The sequence below is a fragment of the Callionymus lyra genome, chromosome 8 (genome assembly GCF_982586985.1).
Source record: "Callionymus lyra chromosome 8, fCalLyr1.hap1.1, whole genome shotgun sequence".
Lineage (NCBI taxonomy): Eukaryota > Metazoa > Chordata > Actinopteri > Syngnathiformes > Callionymidae > Callionymus > Callionymus lyra.
This window is the reverse complement of record NC_141825.1, coordinates 9,637,958-9,660,466: the sequence shown is the minus strand read 5'-3', so window position 1 is coordinate 9,660,466 and position 22,509 is coordinate 9,637,958. Positions and strand designations below refer to the sequence as shown.

The 22,509-nt window shown below is 38.5% G+C and overlaps 3 protein-coding genes across 7 annotated transcripts in view; 1 reads left to right on the top strand and 2 right to left on the bottom strand.

Annotated features, from left to right (window-relative positions):
• The window catches only part of fkbp16 (FKBP prolyl isomerase 16), a 42,901-nt gene extending 40,794 nt beyond the window's left edge, over positions 1–2,107 (top strand). The window contains exons 7-8 of the mRNA XM_087797072.1: positions 1,772–1,909; positions 1,975–2,107. Of these exons, the coding sequence (XP_087653198.1) occupies positions 1,772–1,909; positions 1,975–2,061 (225 nt within the window). The 3' untranslated portion in view covers positions 2,062–2,107. The remainder of the gene's footprint in view (positions 1–1,771; positions 1,910–1,974) is intronic.
• A 206-nt stretch (positions 2,108–2,313) lies between these two features.
• rasef2 (RAS and EF-hand domain containing 2) lies at positions 2,314–18,145 on the bottom strand. 3 transcript variants are annotated; one of them, XM_087797068.1, is made up of 18 exons: positions 18,112–18,145; positions 16,527–17,028; positions 12,807–12,959; positions 11,953–12,043; positions 10,999–11,091; positions 9,236–9,307; positions 9,052–9,167; positions 8,900–8,968; positions 7,994–8,075; positions 5,146–5,204; positions 4,915–5,086; positions 4,745–4,846; positions 4,271–4,415; positions 4,128–4,209; positions 3,901–4,015; positions 3,723–3,836; positions 3,556–3,632; positions 2,314–2,450 (listed from the first exon to the last, which is right to left on the bottom strand). In XM_087797068.1, the coding sequence occupies exons 2-18, from the start codon at positions 16,838–16,840 to the stop codon at positions 2,357–2,359; spliced, it is 1,950 nt and encodes a 649-aa protein (XP_087653194.1). In that variant the 5' UTR covers positions 16,841–17,028; positions 18,112–18,145; the 3' UTR covers positions 2,314–2,356. The 3 variants fall into 3 exon arrangements, with proteins under 3 accessions (XP_087653194.1, XP_087653196.1, XP_087653195.1); XM_087797070.1 differs by having other exon boundaries at positions 4,271–4,412; XM_087797069.1 differs by lacking the exon at positions 18,112–18,145 and having other exon boundaries at positions 16,527–17,034.
• Positions 18,146–18,729: 584 nt separating this feature from the next.
• The window catches only part of sema4ba (sema domain, immunoglobulin domain (Ig), transmembrane domain (TM) and short cytoplasmic domain, (semaphorin) 4Ba), a 71,901-nt gene continuing 68,121 nt past the window's right edge, over positions 18,730–22,509 (bottom strand). For all 3 annotated transcript variants that reach the window (XM_087798251.1, XM_087798252.1, XM_087798250.1), the window contains one exon: positions 18,730–21,960. In XM_087798251.1, coding sequence (XP_087654377.1) covers positions 21,188–21,960 — 773 coding nt within the window. In that variant the 3' untranslated portion in view covers positions 18,730–21,187. The remainder of the gene's footprint in view (positions 21,961–22,509) is intronic.

Here is a 22,509-nt window from a genome sequence, read left to right as displayed (position 1 = left end):
AATCTGGATTTATAAACATTATTTTTAGAGCGCAATGTCTGCCGCGAAAACATGCAACGTTTCCATCTGCTGTCTGCAACTTCTCAATGACCTTGTTGTGAGGAAGACGGCTCGTCCAGACCAAACAAAAATATCTGAGTGCTTGGAGAGTCCAAGTCTATTCCCCGATATTAGACATTACCATTACTGACGGAAGAAATAAAGAGTGCAAACGTTACAAGATGCCAAAGTAACCTACGGAGTCATCTCCCACACGTCTCCGTCTATACATGACCCAGGAAAATAAATATTTTACAAGCTTCGATTCTCATTTTTACTCATGGCAGAGCAATAAAAATAGCTAGACGGGGTTCTAATGAGTCTAGTTAATGGTGCAAATCACCGTCTAGAACAACAACACTATTACAGGAAAGACTTGACCCGAGTTTGGTTCTACACAACATGTCTTTGGGATGTTTGGGAGCTCTGCTTCCTCCTGCTGGACATTAAGCAGGATGACACTGCAAATACTACATTTGCCATGTATGCTCTTCTGCTTTCTTGTCAAAAAATCTCATCACGCTTTATATAAGTCACAATCGTTAAAAGAGTAACGCAATATTGGAAGGTGATTTCAAACGGTGCATCTTGACTCCATTTTTCTTTACATCATTTTGTTCAAATTCGCCCTTTTCAGTGTATAATTGTAGTTACGAAACAGCTTTTATAAGAACTTGATATTAAAAAAATCAATAATGATCCATGAAAAGGTGTTTGGTATAGAGTTTGATGTTCCATCTACACAGAGAAACAAGTTTAACGTGTCAAAATGCTTGATGCAACATGGTATTGGTCAATCCTCATTTTTATCCCAAACATCCCTTCAATTGACTGTTGAAAGTGAACCAAATACATTCAAGAAAATAATCACTTAAATCATACATGTTCTGGTCAACACACGGCAGATCATTTCAATTATTTCACAGGAGCCAAGGGCTAAAGCATGAAGGTTGTTTTTGCTCTTATATATGAGAGTATATGGTGTTTTACTGAACTATGACCATAAATATTGTAATACAAAGTGAATATACTGTGAATGGCACCGTTTCTGACTCAAACTTTGTCCATCTTCACCAGTGACAGTCTGACAACTAAAGACAACCTCCTTCTGAAGTTTCCATTCAAATTGACATTTATGAACCCAATGCTTCACTTTCCTTTAACTGAAAGTATAAAACATGATTTTTTTTTTCTTTTGGGGCACATAATGAATCAGAAGTGTACATTTCAGAATTAAATCCAATACCAAGCTCTTGCTGATGTCAGATGAACAGACTCTTGGGTTTGACCCTTGATCGTTAAAAACATCATTTGTCATCAACAAAAGTCCAACTTCCCTCAAGATAAGAAAAAGGCCTTTTATTTGTTTATCGATTTTCTTAATTTTAAGAAAAGGTTTGTTGTTAATTAAATTAATTCAAACAATTGGAAACTAGCTTGTTATTTTAGAGCACTCGTAAACACTAACATATCAAACATAATAAACATTATGTCAACAACAGGTTTGTTAACTATTAACTATTTAACTGCACCTCTTGTTATTTATGTAAATATGATCGTGTATATATTATATAGCGCAGATTTATCTTTTATTCTATTTAGATTTTCTTTCTCATTTTTATTTCTGGGTGTTTTTATTTCTCTTGCTGTTGTTAAACCGAATTTCCCCTCGCGGGACTAATAAAGGTTTTCTGATTCTGATTCTGATTCTGTGTTTGTGTTTCATTTCAAGGCCATCCACGCCGAGCTGTCGAAACTGGTGAGAAGACAATTTGGAGACAAAGAACTTCCGAAGTCCAGACCAAAGGCTGAAGCAATGCTGGGAGAAAACATTGCACCGTTTCTGATTAAACCCAGAAAGAGGCCTGCGGTGAGTCAGAATCAAGTGAGTCAATGATGTCTTTTTGATTTAACCGGGAATGTTTCTTCTTCTAGGTAAGGTCTTGGAAGTTCATACTCGCCGCCTTGTTGGTGGCGTTGGGCAGCTTGGTGACGTCTGTCGTCCTGACCGCTCGAAACTGACTCGTGTCGGCGGAGCGACAGCATCATAGTGACCACGGTAGACGAGTGAAGCGTTTGATATTTATTTTTCAGAAAGAACACTTTTAATATTTCAGCTATAAAACATTTGATCTGAGCTCAAACAAAACTGGACTTTAAAATTGTGGACAGATAAAAGGCCACAAACACAAAGTTAAATCTTGAGTGTGATACTTTTTACATATGTACAGTGTGCAGGAGTATAAGAGCGTCCGTCACTAAAATGTTCAAACATGTTAAAAAAAATAAACTACATGGCGTGTGAGTGTCTTTAAGCTTACAGTTGACAGCAGTTCCCCTTTTTTGACATCTCACCCAGTTGAACCCGAGAGTCCGACCTTTGCCTCAGTTTGACACTTTTCTTTACCTCTCTGTGGAAATTGGAAAGCGTTTTATTGGGAGGAAAGCACCAGACAAAACAGAATGGTTTTTGAAAATCCAGTAATCCACAACTAGATAAGAACCAGTGATGCAGCTTACAAGGAAAAGAATGATTCACAGGCAGGAAGTAAAAAGGGTTACAAGATGGAGAGATAAAGTAGTGAAGGATTCTCATGAAAGCAGTGACGGAGCATATAAAAGTGTGAAATGGAGTCAGAGAAGAGGAAGAGCTTGTAACATAAACGGTCAGAAAAGGAGAGAAAGCTGTTTTTCTTTTAAAGTGAGAACATTTGATGGACACCGTAGCCATTTGACTTTTATTTTTAAAACAGAGTTTAACCCATTTAGTTATTAAATAGAAAATAAACAAAATGTTTTTTATTGGTGTTTAAGACGAGAGTTTAAGATTCTAGAAAACTGCATTGTGCCAGACTTTATGACCTTTAAAATCTCTGTACAATTACAGATACATTTTTCTAAGATTTTTTTAATATAGTTTTTATGATTTGGTTGATATTATGCGAAAAAAATAAATCAGGGTGTTTTTTTAATTAATATTTAATTTCACACAGAAGAACTTGAAAATGAGTGTTCGATAGATCATCAAATTTAGATTTTCAAGACCCTCCGTAAAAACAAGAATCGCTCTGACAAAGAATTTGAATTGAGCCAAAACCTTGTGTTATGGAGAATCTGTGTTACTCCCTTTTTCAGTGTGTGGAAAAGAAGAATTTCTTTTTATAATTATTTATGTTATTTTTTAGGTAGGCCGAAAACAAGTCCTTCATTTTTCATTTTATGGAATCCATTTTTAAAATGAACATTAAAAATCTTTTTTTTATTTTGGAATTCAAACAAAAATTGAATAAAGGAATTATATATGGATATATTTGTCAATTATTTTTCAGCCAAAATCAAACAAAAAAAAAAGTCAATTTCTTGTAGACATAGTGAAAAGGACAAAGGGCAGGTGAGAAAGAGGGAAAACATAAGGGGAGAGCAGCTCCAAAGGAAGAGAAAGGATTGGAGCCGTTTGTGAAAAAAATTGATTTGAGCTGAACAAGTTTAAGTGAAGGGAATCGAACCACCACCCACCTGGCCAGATGAAGAACAGCCTCCACCACGTTCGTTCCCTCTTTGGCGCTGGTTTCACAGAACAAGGCTCCGTATTCCTGCCGGAGACAACAAAGGATTCTTTCACACTCTCACAGACAAAGACACGTCGATACATTTGAAAGACTCGGGTCTTAAGTTTTTGAAACCTTGGCCAACTTCTCTCCGAGTAAACTGCTGACACAGCTTCCGTCTGGACCACTCTCCTTCAGGTCCACCTTGTTCCCGATCACACACATGGGAAGCTTTTCCTCGGTGGAATTCTGGGCACAAGGACGAAGATTTTGGTCGGACGAGGCCGAGTCATGTGACGCACACACACGTTACCTGAATCTCGTCCGCCCACGCTCGCACGTTCAGGAAGCTGCTCTCCGAGGTGACGTCGTACAACATGAGGACGCCGTGGGCTTTACGGAAATACGAGCGTGCGATGCTGCGGAACCTTCCGTGCGGGAAGTTCATTTTAGTCTTGGTAGTTACACGGACCATTGACGACATCCTGGTGAAATGAGTGTGTCCATATGTGTGTGTGTGTGTGTGTGTGTGTGGTGTACCTCTCCTGTCCAGCTGTGTCCCAGATCTGGAGACTCGTCCTCTCGCCGTCCACCAGCAGCCTCTTGATCTGGAAGTCCACGCCTGAGAACCAGAGGGTCAGCCAACGACCTACTCATTTTTGTTTTGACTAAGCTGAACTCACCCAGCGTGCTCTGGATGTCTCCTCTGAACTCGTTGCGCATCAGTCTTAGGAGGAAACTGGACTTTCCTGACCCGGCGTCTCCGGCCAGAACCAGGCGGAACATGGGCGTCGCCCCCTCAAGCTCCGTGACGTCAGCATCTGACTGCTTTAAAACGGACATTTATTGCTTCTTGTCAATAAAAAAAAACCCAATGACAACGAGTTATCAAACTGGCAATTGAGAAATTCAAATCATCCAAATAGTGATGATGATAAGATCAACTTTGTCTTGATTTCAAAAGTTTTACATTTCTCTTCCTGATGACCCTGGGGTCAAAGGTTAGATAACAGACGACATTTTCCCTAAGCTGAGAAACATACTCAAAACATTTGCTTTAACATAAACTAGATTTTCTTCTCATCAAATAGCTGAACATTAGTTCTTATGACTTGTAGATAATCATCATGAAATATATCATCATGAACTTTCGTTACCTTCGTGGAAAAAGCAGACAAGCGTCTTTTCATAGATGAGGAAAAGGAACTTGCGACGCTTGGCGCCAGTGATACGGCCGCTTCGGACGTGACCTCCGATATCTGTAGCAAACAAACGAGAGATTTAAATTGACGATCCGAAAGGGTCGAGTCGTGTCACCTCCTCCCACCTCCTCGTCGCTGTCGGACTGGACGTAAGAGCAGCTCTGGTAAACCGTCTCTAAGGAGTTCCTCCCGCCGTCGCTGTCGTAGTCGCTGCTGCTGCTCTCTGCCGGGTCCGTCTGCTGAGGGACGCCGTCGGCCTTGTCGGCCCACAGGGCCACGTGAGAAAACACTGAAGTCCTGCACAGGAATAGAAGCTTTAGACGAGTCGACTGTCGGGTGTGAACATGTGTCCGTACCTGCTGCTCTGTCGAAGAGGCTTCGTCTTCCGAGCTTTGATCTCAGTTTGTGGAGACATCTGTGGGTGTAGTTTTCAAAGAAGACAATAAAAAAAAAGGATGCTTGTCCATTATTCTTACATCTTTCAAATACATGGTAAACACAGACCCACTGAAAGAAACATCCTCAAAGTTTGTCGCTTCATTTTTTGCTTGCGTATTTATTCACAGAGTAAGCAGTTCTAATGGTAGTACTATGTGGAAGTTTTTAAGAGCGGTCTTGGACTTGAAAACTCTTATTTTTTGTCTTGTCTCAGGGTCTCAGGTTCTCGGGGCCATAATAGTGGTCTTTGAGAATAATGTAACGTGATCATTTTTCCGCTGCTTTAATGACACACATGACACAAACGTGTCCTTAAATTCCGGGAATTAACAGCATGTTGTCAAAATAAACTCTTATAAAATGTGTAAAATACTGTTGTTTACAAACTAAACTTCTCCTACATGGTTTGGTTTACATTTCTTTTTAAAAATAACTACTAATAAATTAACATTGCAACGCATTTCTGAATGCAAATGTGGTGTGTTCAGTTGTGTGACAACAGATGTGGTGCTTTCAATAGTGTGTGAAAAATACAATTCACAGGAAAACGCACTTTTAATGAATGAAACTGAACTTAACACATTATTTTTTATCATTAAAAGACATCTCAAGACATTCCATGATGATATTTGGTGAATTACTTTGACAATTATTTTACAAATACATCTGGTGTTAGCAGTTAGTCTGTCATGTGTACATTTAAACTATTTAAAAACAAAAAGCAAATGTTCTTTTCTACTATTATATACCAAGTATTGCGAGTCGTTTTATATGAAGGACGATAAATAATGTATAAATGTATAAATAAATGTTTAAATGTATAAATAAATGTGTGGATAAATATCAAAGAATGAAGCCATTTTAATTTAATAATACACATTTTGTCATTTATACATTTTGACTTTTATTTATACATTTTGTCTCCTATTTATTTTGGTATTTATACATTTTGTCATTTTGTTGTCCGTATGTAAATTAAGTGGGCGGGTCGAACATCAGCCTAAGGCAGTGATTGGTTAAACAGACGAAACAAACTAAAGCAATCGATGTCCATTCCAAAACTATCCCTCCTGCAGCAACTGGTCTAAAACATCAACGAAGAGTAGACAAATCTTTCCTGAAATCTTAACAAACAAACTTGATAAGTTGTCCGTGTTGTTAATGTGCATGAGACAGATTTTTTTTTAACAACCACGACCCTAATGAATGAATTCCGTGAATCTCACAGTCACAGCCACCACCAGCTCATGTGGCTCAGTGGTAGAGTACTGGTAAGGTTAGGTTAGGTTAGGTAGAACTTAGGTAGATCCCTCAGGAGATCTCCTTCGGGAAATTGGTCTGGACTCAGAAGCCTGGGCTCGATTCCCATTCCATTTTTATGCAGATATTTATTTATTTTGAAATTAGCAACAATTAGAGACATTGTTATGAGTAACAATTTAACATTAAATAATAGGCTAACTGTCATTTTTATTTAGACGTTGTGAAGCGTTTGCAGAGAGAGAAAGAGAGAGAGAGAGCATGAATCGTTTATCGACTTTATTGATAATGCTGATCAGGCTGCTGTGCCACAGAAAACGCCAAAAAACAGTCAACACTGACACTGACCTCCGTAAACTCCGAACTTAACACTTAAAACCACAGTTACAATTCTTTATATTCTCACATAGTTGACACCTGAGTATTGATACGAGTCGTTAGCCTTGAGAGGCATTACATTGTGGTTTGCTCAACCAGCTGTTCAGGAAATAAATAACTTAGGTTCTCTGATCACTAGAACAATGCAGTTAAATAGACACAAAACTTATTTACGAACATAAACGCAGTACAACTAAATACATTACACACTGTACTGTGATCTTATCTAATTCACATCTATATCAGATTATAAATTATTAGCAATAGCATATACACGGTCCATCTTCCATGGATTATCTAAAGTTAGCCGTGAAGCTAAAATAAACGTGTGATGAACATGTGATGCTCTCAAGGCAGTGGTAGTTGATCCAAGGCTGTAACCAATCACTGCCTTAGACTGATGTTCGACCCGCCAGCCTAATTTGCATACAGACAACGAAATGTCAAAATGTATAAATACATAAATAAATAAAGGAGACAAAATGTATAGAAGAATGTCAAAATGTACAGATGACAAAATGTGTATTTATACGTAAAATAGCTCCATTCTTTGACAAATGTCATTTATTTATTTTGACATTTTGAGAAATTGAGATTCATCCAAACATTTATTTATACATTTTGTCACGTATTTATACATTTTGTTACGTATTTATACATTTTGTTACGTATTTATACATTTATTTATACACAAGTAATTTATCGTCCTTTATAGTTTTATGCATAAAGGTATCAGAAACTTTTATTGACAGTGTTGCAAACACAACACAGGACTTTTTGTGTTGCCAGTACAGAATAAATAATTTTAAAAAAAGACAACACACAAAATAAGCAATAAAATACAAGACCAAGCACCAAGGCTACAATTCTGCTGAGCCTATCCTGCTAAAATGTATTTTTTCAGACTAACAATAATATATAAAAGCATGACCTGTACTGACCACCTTCTGTTCTGCTGACAGCCGCATGCTCTTAGCTCATGGAGTGATCACAAAATAAAATAGTCAATAATATAAAAATACTATTAATAATATTTTTAAATGTATAATTTAATACTTTCCCTCCAAACGATGAACCATGTTGTCTATCATCTCAGTCAACAAAGGTTTTCGTTGGGAGGGGACTCACCCTTCTTTTGGTTGCTACCACTTCACTCTCCAGTGCGGATCGCAAACTGTCGTTGCTGTCACACAGCTGCTTATTCATCTCCCTGGAAAAGTTTAAAATGAAAACCGATTAATAAATGATTGCTTTAAATGCACACTTGTGTCACCGTTTATGATTATTTTAACTTTTTTCAACCTGAAATAAAATAGAATCTTGTAAAAAACAATTGATTTAAAGGTTCATTTTTATAGAAATATTTATTGAATAAAATGAGTATGTTTAATTGATTTTGGATTCAGAATATGTGTATCGTGTATGATGTTATTTATATGCGTTATATTTCATCAGTATTTTTACTATTTGAATATTTTCAGGGGCTAACTTTCAAGCAATTTTGTTAACATAAGTGTTTTGAGAGACTTTGAGAATTTAAAATAATGTCTTTATTGTCAGCATTGTTGCAACGGTTCTTTTTAATTTGGCTATAAATTGTTTGGGGAGACAAGAGACAAGAACCACAAAGACGAATGAAAAGAAGGAGAAAATAAAGTCAGAATTATTGCTTCATTTTTAAGGCTAAATCAATACAATCAAAGTACGTTGGATGGTTTAAATTAAAGTACATTATTCAACAGCTACACCACACATAAATAAAGCATTTTAATAATCTATAATAATCCAATATAATAATCCAAATAGATGATAGAAATAGAATACTCATTAAAATTGACCAAAAATAGATGAAGTGTTTGCAAATAAGCAAATAATTGTAGTACTCCTCAAGGACTTGTCTGCAATTACGGTCTCTGTACACTAGGAGGCAGTATTACACCAGCCGCTGATCAGCACAGACTGAATTGATCCCTGACACAATCTCATTCAATAATCGGAAGTTTTGGACACACAGAGTCACATGAAGGTACTCACTGGAGCAGGCGGATCTGGCTCGAGTACGACTGATACTCTGAAATCATTTTCTTTAAATCCTCATTGACTCTGCAGGGGCAATTACACAACACGAAATTCATTAGAACAACAGATACATTTATTCTGTTTTGTTTTTAATTTCTTCGAACAACCTTTCGTGGTGAGTTTTCTGATCCATGTACGTGTTTTTGATCTTGTCAAGTTCCGTCTGCAGGACTGAGATGTTCGTCTGGGCCTGTAGAAGCGTCGTCTGCAGCTGCTGGTTTTCCTGGAAAAAAAGTCTTGAATCAGAAATTGTTCACCTTAACACACATGAAGAATCTTTAAAAGTCACACCCGTGTGAGAGACAGGATTTCCGTCATCAGATGATTAACTTCCTTGGAGGGGTCCACTTGAGACTCGCCTTTCTGGAAACAAGAAATAGACATTGTAAAATGTTTTGATTAAAAGTAAATAATAATAATTGTTTATAACTTGTAAAAATAATAGTAATGGACAACATTTCTTCAGCATCATTGCTCTTTTTTTAATATTAAAAAAAAAAACTCCATTATAATGTTTACGATAAGAAAAAATGAAGGATGTCCCACAGCTGTCAAATCATGACAAACCTAATCGCAGACAAAGGCTCTGGTCTCAGGTTCTTTGGCCATGATTTAGTTCATAACACAATAGTTAAATGTTACTTAAAGTAAGGTCTGACAACTGCTTAACTATGTATTATTATAAAAATAATTGCATGCAGTATAATGAAGTACTAAAAATTAAGTTCACATTTCCAATTAAAGCTTCAGTGACATGTGGAAAGTTCTTCCCATTTTTCATGACCTTAACTATTATTTATAATCCAATTGACTTCTTGAATCATTCCAAAGACATATGCCAGGGTTGATCAGCACCTGGATATCCTGTGAGGTGATGAGTCAGACAAGGATAGTCCATCAGCGCTGCAGGGAAATGACTTATTTGCAGTCGAACACAAACGTGTTGGTTCAAAGACAATAAAAGTCACACGTTAACACCGACAGACCAATAATTACAAAAGGTGGGGAATAAACTTTCCGATCACCTAACGTAGTAATATTTGTAGAGCGCAGGGTCACAAAGCTCTTCAACAATTAAAACAATACCCCAAGAAATATATGCTTAAAAGATCAAGAAAACACCGAGACAAACACAGGAGTCTCAGAGAATCAAGGAAAAGCCTGCACGAATAAAAGTGTCTTAAGATGTTTCTTGAAGGAGTCAGTAGATCCATTAAACACGAAAGAAAGCTTAGGTTCCAAAGCTTAGGAGCAACAGCCTGGAAGGATTTCTCTCCTCTGGTCCTGAACCTTGTGCGAGGAACCATCAGTAGATTCTGATCCACAGACCTCAGAGCCCGAGCTAAGGCTGGATCAGATCACTGATGTAAGGTCTGACCATGAATAGATCTGAAAGTAAGAACCAGAATTTTAAAATTGATCCTGAAAGAAACTGGCAGCCAGTGAAGAGTTTTAAGGATCTGAGAAATGTGAGTTCTTCTACTAGAGCGGGTCAGAATTATCGCTGCAGAGTTTTGTATTAACTGCAGGCGAGACAGCTCATTCTTGTTAAGACATGAAAACAATCTGTTACAATAGTCCAGATGAGAAGACACAAACACATGGATTATAAACTCAAGATCTTGCTGTGACAACATTTTCCTAATACCTAACATAGCAAAGAAAAAGGAATTTATTACATTTTGGTAATGCAAATGCTTGTCAACAACCTGTTTGACATTTGAAGATTCCTCAGGCCTTTTTTGAAATAACACTTTTCTTACATCTATTGAAAGTATATTAGTCTCCATGGCAACACGTCTTCTTCGAAGGGTTTGACCAGCAATAATTATCATTTTACAGCAGTCAGTGAATTCAAGAGATGTCTGAATGATTTAAGGTCACAGCAAACTAAGGAGAGTTTTCCTCACCTTAACTGGTAAATGCCTAAAACCACAATGAAACTTTGATTTCGGAAAATAAGGAGGGATCAAATCATCTTGACAATGAATGGCTTTAGGAATAAAAGCGTTGAATTATACGAGAATGAATAGACAAACATTCAACGACCTCACCTTTAGTCCGTCCACTGCATCGTGCAGCTCTTCCATCTCCTTCGAGTGCTGCTTCTTCATGTCAGATAGGATTGCCTCCATTTTCTTACGCTCCTGCACACATACAGAGAAATCAGCCAAAAGTTGAGCTCAGGCAAGTGAAGGAACTTTTCCTCTAAAGTCACAGAAACTCTGAGGAACAAGGCTACAGACATGCAGGCGAATAACGAGACCGACTGAAGAATGTGGTTTGTCCGAGAGGAAGAGGAAGTAAGAGGCATTTTTGGTTTAGGTCTGAACAGCACATATTTAAACAACATATTTAACAGTTAGTTCTTAAAGTTTTACTTTTCATTAGAGCGAGAATTCTGTCCCACTCTAGTAGAAGAACTCACATTTCTCCGATCCTTAAAACTCTTCACTGGCTGCCAGTTTCTTTGCCAGAATCCACTTTAAAATTCTGGTTCTTACTTTCAGATCTATTCATGGTCAGACTCCTCCTTACATCAGTGATCTGATCCAGCCTTACACCCCAGCTCGGGCTCTGAGGTCTGTGGATCAGAATCTGCTAATGGTTCCTGAACACGGTTCAGGACCAGAGGAGAGAAATCCTTCCAGGCTGTTGCTCCTAAGCTTTGGAACCTAAGCTTTCTTCCTCTCCCTCTGTGTTTGATGATCTACTGACTCCTTCAAGAATCATCTTAAGACACTTTTTTTCGTGCAGGCTTTTTCTTGATTCACAGAGACTCCTGTGTTTGTCGCTGTGTTGTCTTGACCTATTAAGTATATATATTTTATTGAGTATCGTTTTAATTGTTTAAGCGATTTCTGACCCTGGTCTGGAAAAGCGCTCTACAAATATTCCTTACTACATGTTTAGGGGCCATCTATATCTTTAAATTAGGTGTCATCAAATGTTTTTAAGATCCGCTGACAGTTTGTGCACGTCTTGTTTTACAGTTTTCTCACACTCACCTCATCTCTCACCCTGTCTTCAGCTTTTGCCAGTTGCAGCTGCGTGTCTTCCTCCACCTCCGCCAGTCGACTGCTGTTCATGTCCTCGGCTCTGTTTGAAAATATTTTAAAATACGAAATAATTATGAAAATATCATATTAATTATTAAGGAGATTGATTTAGAAAAATGACAGATTAAGTTAGTACAAAATGCTACAAAACAGCTTTTGTTAAATCTACATTCACATCGTATTTGAAAATGAAATATTGTTTTTATTTTCTTAAATAATCTTTGTGTTATTATAATATAAAACAAAGAACTTTGACCATTCACATTTAGTAGAAGTAGTGATGGAGAACGAGACTTTGCCAACAGGCAACTCAACATTTAATTTTGTAGTCAAAGATCTACATGTAGCTCCCGGCCCACACTTTGACCAGGTCTCAGTAAAAAAAAAAAAAACAACGAACCAACTTCGCCTACTTTGCTCAGAAGAGTCTCAGATTCCATCAGTCAGGCTGGAGTCAAGTGAATGAATGCTTTGTTTTTCTTTAAGCTTCCTTCACTTCACTGACCTGGTTTTTCTGTGTATCTAGAGCTTTGTGCAAACAGAACATGTTTGACTTGTAGCAGGTTCTCTCCAATATATACAGTACATGAAGCCCTGACGCTTAATTCTACTTGTCGTACAGTGTTACCGCTGAATGATTTGTATTTGTAACAGAGATTTAAAACTGAATCAAGGAATTTGTCTTGTAAAAAAGAAAGTCATAATTTTGGATCTTATTTTATTCCCTGGAATCTTTTACGATACCTTGAATTATTAGTTCAGGTTGGGGTTATTAGTGTAGGTGGAAAAAATTCTAACCATACCGCTTCAAATTGGTTCCCAGCTGCTGTAACTCCATCTGCGAGTCCAGGCTCTGACCAGCGAGGGACTGGACGACTTCCTCAAACTGCTGCAGCAGCGTCGTGTTTGGAGAGGAGTGAAGGGCCTGGTAGAGATCGGCCAACTGTTCCCTGAGACTGAAGGAGTACAAACAGTTACCAAACAATCACATGGCATTTTCTTCCCCATCCATACTTCCTCCTTTTTTATTACTAAACACAAATAAATGTCTATATTCTTCTTTTTTCTTTTAATCTAAAGAATGGTGCATATATTATTCATATAAAATTGTAGAACAGTAAATGTTATGAATTATGTAGTTAAATATAAGAGTTTTAGAAAATAAGAACATTTATTTAAAATGTACTAAGTCATTTTAATAAATGATTTTATTCAACAAGATTCAACAGTTGTCACAGCTAATCAGTAAATTATAAAATAATTAAAACCCAGATTTTTATATGCTTGTAAACCTGACAAAACCCTTTAATACACACATCATAATGAAATTTTAATTAAAATGAAAAGGATAATCAGTATGTGAGTTTTATTATCATGTGCAAATATAATAAAACAATTGTGTTTTTCCAAGTTTATTCTAGGTTTAATTAAAATTGTTGTGATAAAGCAATGCAAAACCATGTACTTTAGGATTTGTCTTCAACTGTGTGAAGACTTAAATCTACCAAAATATAATTAAAAAAAAAGGATTATGCCATTTAATAATTATGTAATAGATACCATACTTTAAGTTTCTTTAACATGTATTTAACAGCCGTTTAATATTGGTGACTAACCAGCCAATAAATGGGGGATAAAAAGAAACCGCAACTATTAAGAAAAAGACGTGTAGAAGTTTACTTTTGAAATTGAACATAGAAGAATCACATCAAATGAAACCCTTGTTATACAGAAAATGAGTTCACGTTATGTATCAAGCAAGAAAACATTCACTGATATTCTTCAATGTATACAGGTTTGGATTTGATAAATTATTTAATTGAGCTTCTGGCGCTGCAAACAAAAATATTCAGCAGGTTTTAATTTGTTCTAGGGTGTTTAATCATCTTAAAGCACAAAATGATGCAATATTTCACAAAGAAAACACATCCGTGTAAAACTAGATAATGTTTTATTTATCTTACAACAATTACACAGAATGATGAGAAATGCTATTTCGTCCTCTGAAAGTGAATCACAACTCTACACAGTAGATACTGAACACTTTGAGGCAGCAAGGTAAGTTTGAAGATTAGGGAAAAATACCCTGAGATAAAGAGACAATGTAATCGTTGTTATATTTAACGGGAAGTATTTAGCCGAGTAAAACCGTTTTCTGAGATCCCCAGCTTGGTTGACTTCCTCCTGTTGAGTATGGGTATTTAAAAATACACCATTATGGTTGATGTAGAGTTCTAGGAAGGATCCTTTTTTTTTTTTTATTGTGGTTTGATATCCAATGGGAAAAACCAGAGCTCCTGGAGTAAACCCAGATGGGAATGTACGAGGCCATGATCTCCCACCTCCTTCCTTGCTTTTATACAGGAATAAAAAAATGCTTCGTCAGCAAAATGTTTTTTGGATGTGCTCATCGTTGTATTGTAAAGTCTTCTCTGGCTACACCAGAAAGTTGTAGTTCGTCGCCATGCTGCGGAACAACATGGTCATCCTTCCTCGACCTTTTGCAAGGTCCTCCAGTAATAGGAGCGTCATCTTGTTGTTCCTCCTCCAAACATCTCTTTAAGGATCCAAGAGCAACCACATGTTCAACACCATCACTGGAACACCCCTTGGATCCACCGTGCAGCGTTGGGACCTCTTCCTGAACCGATCTACTACTAAATTGCTCATTTACTCTTGCAGGCGCTGAGAATTCACCCTGATGGTCCACTTCCAACATTCCCCGGAGAACCGACGTGAACCGGAGAGGAGCGTCATCTTCTCCCGTCGAGTTATAGTCGATGCCGTCGTCGCTGTCGTAGTCACTCTGGCTGTCGAGGTTTAAGTCACCATCGCTCATAGCGACGTCGTCCCACCATCGACAGAACCGGTCCATGCTGCCCAACTCTATATTCTCCTCGCCGACTCTTAATCTGGACCCCCTCGGTATCGTTTCGTCGACCGCCATCAAGACCAGGTTCGTCACGTGACGGCAGATTTCGTCGATCCCACTGGCCACGGTGATTAAATCCGTGTCGAAGTTTGTGTCGAAATAACTCGAAGGATCTCGGGGTTGGGGAAGCTGGAGCAGTTCGGGGTCTTGTGGTCCATTCCCTAATGCCATATCGAAGTCTGAGTAAACATGAGTCCTCCCCATGTTCTCTCTTAGAGACGCAAGGTTGTTTTAGTCTCGATTCAATGAAGGAAAAAGAGCTGCTCTTCGAATTCAAGGAACCACAACACTCTAGATGAGCGTTCTAAAAAGTAAGTCCAGGTGGTATTTATAACTTTGAAAGTTAACGCTGCATCCTCGACACCTGAGTCGGCTTTATTATGTCATAACTGAAACTGCTGGAGATGAATGACAAAAAAGGAAAGTGTATTAAGTGATATTCTTATCAGAAAAACCCAACAAGTTATGAGGGCAGTTTCCTGTGTTCTGATGAGCGCCTGACAGATGCATCAAGAGGGTCTCGTATGTGCCACAAATCCCATAAATTAAAAAATAAAATCTAAAGCACGATGGCCAATGATGATGAAACCATCCATCTATTCTAGCGCCTTCATTCCAAAAGAAAGAAAGGACAAAGAAATAGTCTAAATGTGATGGGGGGGAAGGAATTAGGCAAAAAATGCAAAAGATCATAAATAAGCCACATTGTATATACATTCATTTAAAAAAAAAAATTGATAGGAAAGTACTTTGTTGTATTTTTATTCTTTCCCATTTTCTGACTCGAAAATGCACAAAAGCGACAAATTAAATTAATTTAAAAAATAGAAATCATCATAATCTTAAACAATTATATGAAAGTTGAACTAGTGATACATAATAATAATAATAATAATATTAAAACTGTCAATGGCACACACTTGTGCATTTTGCAGGGGTGTGTATTGGCAAGAACCTGCCATTAAAATATCTATCACGATACGATGACGACAACATGAAATTGTAGTAACAAGTATATATATGTGTAGTATTGTTGAGCACTTGACTCTGCTGTCGCATCATTTACCGACTCTTGACAAAGTCAACACTGCTTAAAAAAGTGTAAACAGTATATGTCCAAACAGCAGCTTTATTAGCCGCTGGAGTCGACTGTATCTTCTCGTCCTCAGTCATCACCGAGATCTCATTGTTACTTTAGCTTCGGAAGATAACAACTGCTGCCATCTAACGCAAAAAATGAATAAATGCAGGGTTTAATGTCAATTGTCATTAAATCGAATTGTTTTATTGAAATATAAACAATAAAATAACTATTAAAAACAAAAAAATATCAATTCGACACAGAGCTGTTAAATATCGATACAGTATCGTCGAAACAATATCGCGATAAATCGATATATCGATATTTTCTCGGAACTTAACCACAAAATAGTTAAATCACCTTAACTTTATTTTATACAGTACGTTTTGGTTTATTTAATTTTAAAATTATACTTTTTCACGAAGACAACTTTACAACTAGGGTCTTGTAGTGTAGCATCCTCCGGTAGCATTAGCCGTTAGCTCGACGAACGATGTGTTTGCACTTTACCTCTCGGAGAACACGGACTCCACGTTGGACTTGTCCGCGAACTCTTCCCACGACCCCCCGAGGACCGTGCTGGACACCGCCGCCGCGAACGACAGGTGGTCGAGGGCCCCCGAGAACTCGTGGAACATGGAGCTGAACTCCTCGTAGTCGATGCTTCCATCCTCGTCCGCGTCCAGCCTGTCGAACAGCGGGCGGATCTCGCTCTGCGGGACGCTGTGCTCGCGACAGATGACGGTGAAGTCCTCGAACTCGATCCTGCCGGATTTGTTCACGTCGCAGGCGGAGAACAGTCTGCGGAGACGAGCTCCGTCCATTATTGTTCGATATTTAAAAAAGAAGAAAGGATTTTAAAATGAGTTTCTCTTTAAAAAAAAAAACCGTCAGTAACTCGTCGTGCTCTCAAAGTTAGATGTCGAGCTTCATCCTCTCGTGTCGAGGCCGCTGATTGGCCTAAATAGAAAGGTGGGCGGGACTTAGGCGAATACGTGTCACTCACGTTTACCTGTGCGAGAGAAAGTAAATAAAAACGAATTAGTAATAAAGTTAAACAAGCGGCATTTTTTTTTTTAAAAAGCTACAGATACAATTGAGTTATTAAAATGAAAAAAGTTGGTCGAGACAAATCGATATTGGATATAAAAAAAATACATTTTCTTTATCTTTAGACTTAGATTGTATCATCTTGTTCTTTGTCTTTATTTCTCTTTGTTCTTGTTCTTATTTTATTTTGATTATTTTTTATGAAAAATTGCTGTATTTGCTGTGGATAATTTGGAAAAAAAAAACAATTTCCCGAAGCTGAGGGATCAATGAAGTTCTACCTAACCTAACAACAGTTTGATCGAGACTGAAAACGTAAAAACAATATAAATTTAGTGAAATGAAAGTGTACGCAATGTTTATTGTGGGAAAAAAACCCGTTGTAAAAATGTTATTAATACAGAAAATTAGAATTTATAAATTGTATTTATATATATAAAAAAACAGAAGAACTATTGCACATGAAGGGAAGTTAAAGTGTTCAATGTGTCACAGGAAGGGTGAAGTAAATTCACTTATAAAAGTCATCATGAAAGGTTTATTACTATAATACTGTTTGCTATACATTGACTGGAACCTCTCTTAAAATGTAAGCATTTATTTTTTAATGTTTTCATTTCACAGCTGACATCACTGCCACAGATAAAAACACAAAAGGAACATGCATGAAACATCATGCATGTTCCTTTTGTGTTTTTATCTGTCCATTTTCTGAGATCTTGACCTTTCAAAAATGAATCAAATATTAAAACTGTACAATGAGGTTTTTTAAAAGTACGTAATACATGTTTCAATTTCTTTTTAAATAGAAATCTACACTTTATTTTAGTCATTTCTACCAAGGGACAGTTTCTCAACATCCGGTTATTACCATATAGAATTGAATCAACATCTTATATATTCATTTAAAATTCCAATTAAGTGATAATATACTACTTTTTTTGTAACATCTGCATGTTCCACATATGAAGAAGACGCTCTTTAACCCTTGACCCGTGAGCCCGAGGCCCGAAAACAAATAATCCTATAATGAAGCTGAAAATACCTGAAAAAAGTCTATATTCCTGTGGAGCCTCGAGTCACATTCCACCAACAAGGAAGCCTTGAAATAAACGGCAGGACTATAAACACGCAGCCGCGTCAGTGATTGCGTCGTATTTGCCTTTCAGGCGTGTGTTATGAAACGCTTCTTTGTATCCATGGCAGCTGTGGACTCGTTCAGGTGTCGCCTCTTGTGTCAACGTTGACCTCTCATCTGCAGCCGCACGCACAAGAACCACGACGACACCGGGTTCATAGAAAAAGCCTCTGTTTGTTCTTTATTTGAAAAATTAAAATAAAGTGCTTTTATATACAATACAAAAGAAAAACAGTGATGCATGATACAAAAAAATACATTTCGACATTATTATTTGTTTGTTTGTTTTTTTTTACACTGGCAGCTGAATTTACAAAACAATTTCATATAGAAACTTTTTTTTTTCTTCTTTTTTTTTTAATACATGTCGACAACAGTCTGAGCAACTTGTCACAAATAGAAGGCCTGACTATAGTGGTTCGTTTAGAGCAGACGACTCCGTGGAGATTAGGATACGCCACATGACAGTAAAAGGCTGGTAATCAATTAAAGCACATATTTGCACGAAAAATCTCTGCCACTGTATTTTCTGCTGTTGTGCACTTAGCAAACTAAATATTGTTTCAAAGACAGCCACTTCGACGACAGCTGCCAAGAGTTAAATAACAGTCAAAGCATGAGTGTCTGCTTCTGTGCCACAGAACCAGCTCTACAGTGCCATTAATAAATCATCTAATACTCATATTTAAGCCAGTGGTCACCTGTGTGCTACATCTTTTAAGGATAACATCACGTCCCTGACTGAAGCCACTGTAACAAAAATACAGTCAATGAAAAGATAAAAACGGTATCACATGTTTTTTCCAAATCCTGCAGTGTTCGCGTCGACCACTTTAAAACCTGGTTAGATTTCTAATCCCAAGAGGCACGTCTCTGGATTATTGTCTCAGAATGTGTCAGTTACCCTTCGTCGCAAAGGCAGATGCGTGTGTCATGAACTCTATGACCTGCTTCGTACTAAGGCTGGACCGCGTTGCGTGTGCAAATTGTACGCATTTCTGATGCCGCGACCGCGTCAAGACGGTTTCTTTCGCAAACCTTTAGACACTTTGTCGGTGAAATTCTGCACCGTTACCGCACTTTGAAGTGATGGATTAAACATATTTACTGTTCTTTTCATCAAAATGTTGAAAACCTTTGATTCCATTTTCCCGTATAGTTCTTTAATCCACATTTAGAATGTCAAGTTTTATCATTTTACTTCTACCTAACCTTTACTGTATCACCTGCGAGACTTATCTTTAATTTAATTTTGATTTAAGTAAAATAATACCGATTTTTTTTCCTTCATACAATCAGGTAAAAAAGGTGACTATAAATCCCAAATAATGTATTAATATTGCTCATGCAATCCATGAAAAAGTTATAGTAATATTAAATACTTCTATATTTATATATATAAATCATCTTATTTTGAATTTTACCTATGAATGACCCAGTTTTACTATGAGTCACATAATGCACTGCAACAGTTAAACAATTACATCAAGGTTTTCGTAATTTAGATTCCTATAAGGATAATAAAAGTCTAATTGAATCTATAAACTGGAATCTGGAATTACAAGTCGAGCAATAGAATTTGTAGCATCTCCAATAAAATAACAACTTTGTTCCACGAAACCATGTTTAAGTGCGTTTCTTAAATCGATTCTGTGTCGGGGAGTAAAGTTTGAGAATGAAACCGTGTCGCTGCAGCTTCAGTCACTTTGCCTTCTTCAAATGTTCAACTTCTACACTGGCAGTAATGTTGCAATACTAGATTGTAGGGCTACACGATATATCGGTAAAATAAATACATATCGGCACGTGTGATATGCATGTCGAAAACATGTACGATAATTTATAATTGTTCATTGTTTAAATCAAGTATTTCTTAAATGTGCACTTCGACCTATCAGTGTCACGTTCTGTAAAGTTGTCAATTTGTACTTCTATGTCTTGTTGTCTTTTACGTCTCCGTCCGTATGTGAGCTGTACGGCGCAGCTTGCTAGGCTCGGTTGCTATGGCGATCGCACTTATTTCCAATATCGTGCAGCCCTACTAGATTGTGTTTTGTAACTAAATGAAATGAAATGTCTTAACTAATCCATGTTATTATTGCTTTAAAGTTGGGCAAACGTTATTTAAAATCCAGAAATGTTTCAAGAGCGAACTTATTTGGCAACATCTGTGCAGAAAAAGTTATCGTACGGGACCACGATGGCTAACGACCGCTTTTGCATACTAAGGTTAAGTGCGCATGTGTGTGTGTGTGTGTGTCTGCAAGTGCTGTTTAAATAAAGTTTTTTAGCGAGAGCGCCTTTGTGCTTTCTCAGTCTGAAGATTTTCCACGTTCGTACCTCACTTCACATTATGTGCTTTGCATAGACCGCCTGTCTCGTCAAGAACAGCGAGATAAAATACCTGGAAAAAAGAGAGGGGGCGCTGTTTCCCATTGATCACATTTGGCTTCAACAAGGATAACGAAGCGACGGCTTCATCGGAACTCGGTGTCTCTTCGATGATCTTTTGGTGTGACGTGACCGGGGTGAAAAAGTCAATCTCTTACGAGTCAAGTGTTCTCGGGCCGAAGGAAACCGGACTCTTTTTTGTTCGCCGCCGGGGTCGCCGTTTGTCCGCCGCCGGGGTTGGTGCGAGTGTTTGTCTCGTGGCTGTACAGTACAATCTCCGCAGCGGCCGACAAAGACGTGTGTTCTGTCCAAAACATCCGTCTTTTTTTTTTCAAGGCATCCCAACGTGTGGACGGAGTGAGCGGTGATGCCGTTGAAAGTCGGGCGTCGTCCCTTCTGCTACGGTTACATTCTGTTTCTGAACCAAAACGTGAGATATCAGAAGGCAAACTGGAACTTTTGAGAAAGTGGATGAGCGTGAGAAACAAATGTCCATGGACCACAGAAGATAAGACAAAAAGTGCAACAACAACAAAAAAAAAAAAAACGGTGAGATTAAAAAGTCCCTCAAGTGCACTCGGTTTCAGTCGCTTCACACGATGGAGTCTTTGATTTCCGATCCCAGCCGGACCCGCGGTCGCGGGCTGGTCGGCGACAGCTTGACGTGGCTGTCCTTCAAGTCCAGCGCCCTCTTCTCCGCCTCCGAGAAGCCCTTGTGGTTGTCGGGAGACGTGCACTCGTGCGGCGGAGTGCTGCAGATGTAGTTGTCGTTGAGGGTCTGGTAGCCCTTGTGGTCCGACACGGACGCCGGGACCGCGTTGCCGTTCAGGGGGAGGCTCTCGGCGGGCTTCACGATGATCCTGGGCTTCTTCTGCGGCATGTTGGGGCACTCGCCCTCCTTGAGCATGGACTTCATGTGGTCCCGGTTCCTGTAGACCACGAAGAGGGAGAAGACCAGCAGGGAGAAGGCCAGCAGGGCGCACACCACGATGAGCTCGTTCCAGTAGGTCTTGGTGTTGATCTGGGGCGAGCGGGCCTCGCCCGGCAGGATGACGAACTCCTCCTGGGAGATGAGGTGAGTGCGCGAGTGCTCGGTCCGGGCCGTGCTCTCCTCTTTGGCCTCGCCCTTCACGCAGTAGTTGGCCAGCAGCTGCCGGAAGCCCTCCTCCACGGACCAGCACTCGTAGGTCTCCAGCCGGTCGGCCTGGGCCACCACCACCAGGCCGCCCTCAGGGCTCGGGTAGTGGAAGTGACCCGCGCTGTCGCTGAACTTCCAGCTCTGCTCGGCCAGATTGGAGCGAGGCTTGCAGGGCAGCACCTTGAAGGTGTTGGCAGGAATGACGATGACCTTGCACGACGACGGTCCTGGAAATAGAGCATTTGAACAGTTATTAAACCTCTTTTACAGACTCGGGATTTGGACATCTGTAACAGTCATTACGGTAATCACTTCTTCAGTAGAGACACTTGAACAACACTCATAGAAAGAGACAACAGTTTGTGTCGCCGTTTGGCAAGAAGTGAATCCATCAATGTACCTCAATTTACATTTAAATGTGTGTATATTCATTAGCTGCTTCACCAAGATGGCAGAAGGTAGTAGTAGTTTAGAAGTATTCCAGCTCTCGTGATATTTACCCAGAGTGTTTCCTGTCTGTGTTGCACGTTAGCCTTTAACATTCTGCTACAAACAAGCTTAAGCTTGTGTACTTTTCCAAATAACTCACATTACAGACGAGCACCACGGAGGTATTTGGATGTTTTTAAGTGTCTTTTTGGATGAAGACGAAGACAATTGAGCTCCAGTCCTGCGTTAAAATGCCTATCTTGCCTATAACTCTAAAAAGGAACTGATTACTCTTGAAAATAAACCAAAATTTGAACAGTTATTAAACCTCTTTTATAGACAGTCGG

Excerpts from the sequence above, each read along its gene's own strand:
- rasef2 (XM_087797068.1), bottom strand. The coding sequence starts at position 16,840 with ATGGACGGAGCTCGTCTCCGCAGACTGTTCTCCGCCTGCGACGTGAAC. Across the intron at positions 5,087-5,145 it reads CCTCTTCGACAGAGCAGCAG|GACTTCAGTGTTTTCTCACG; the intron begins GTACGGACACAT and ends ATTCCTGTGCAG. Across the intron at positions 3,837-3,900 it reads CGTGGGCGGACGAGATTCAG|AATTCCACCGAGGAAAAGCT; the intron begins GTAACGTGTGTG and ends CCTTGTGCCCAG.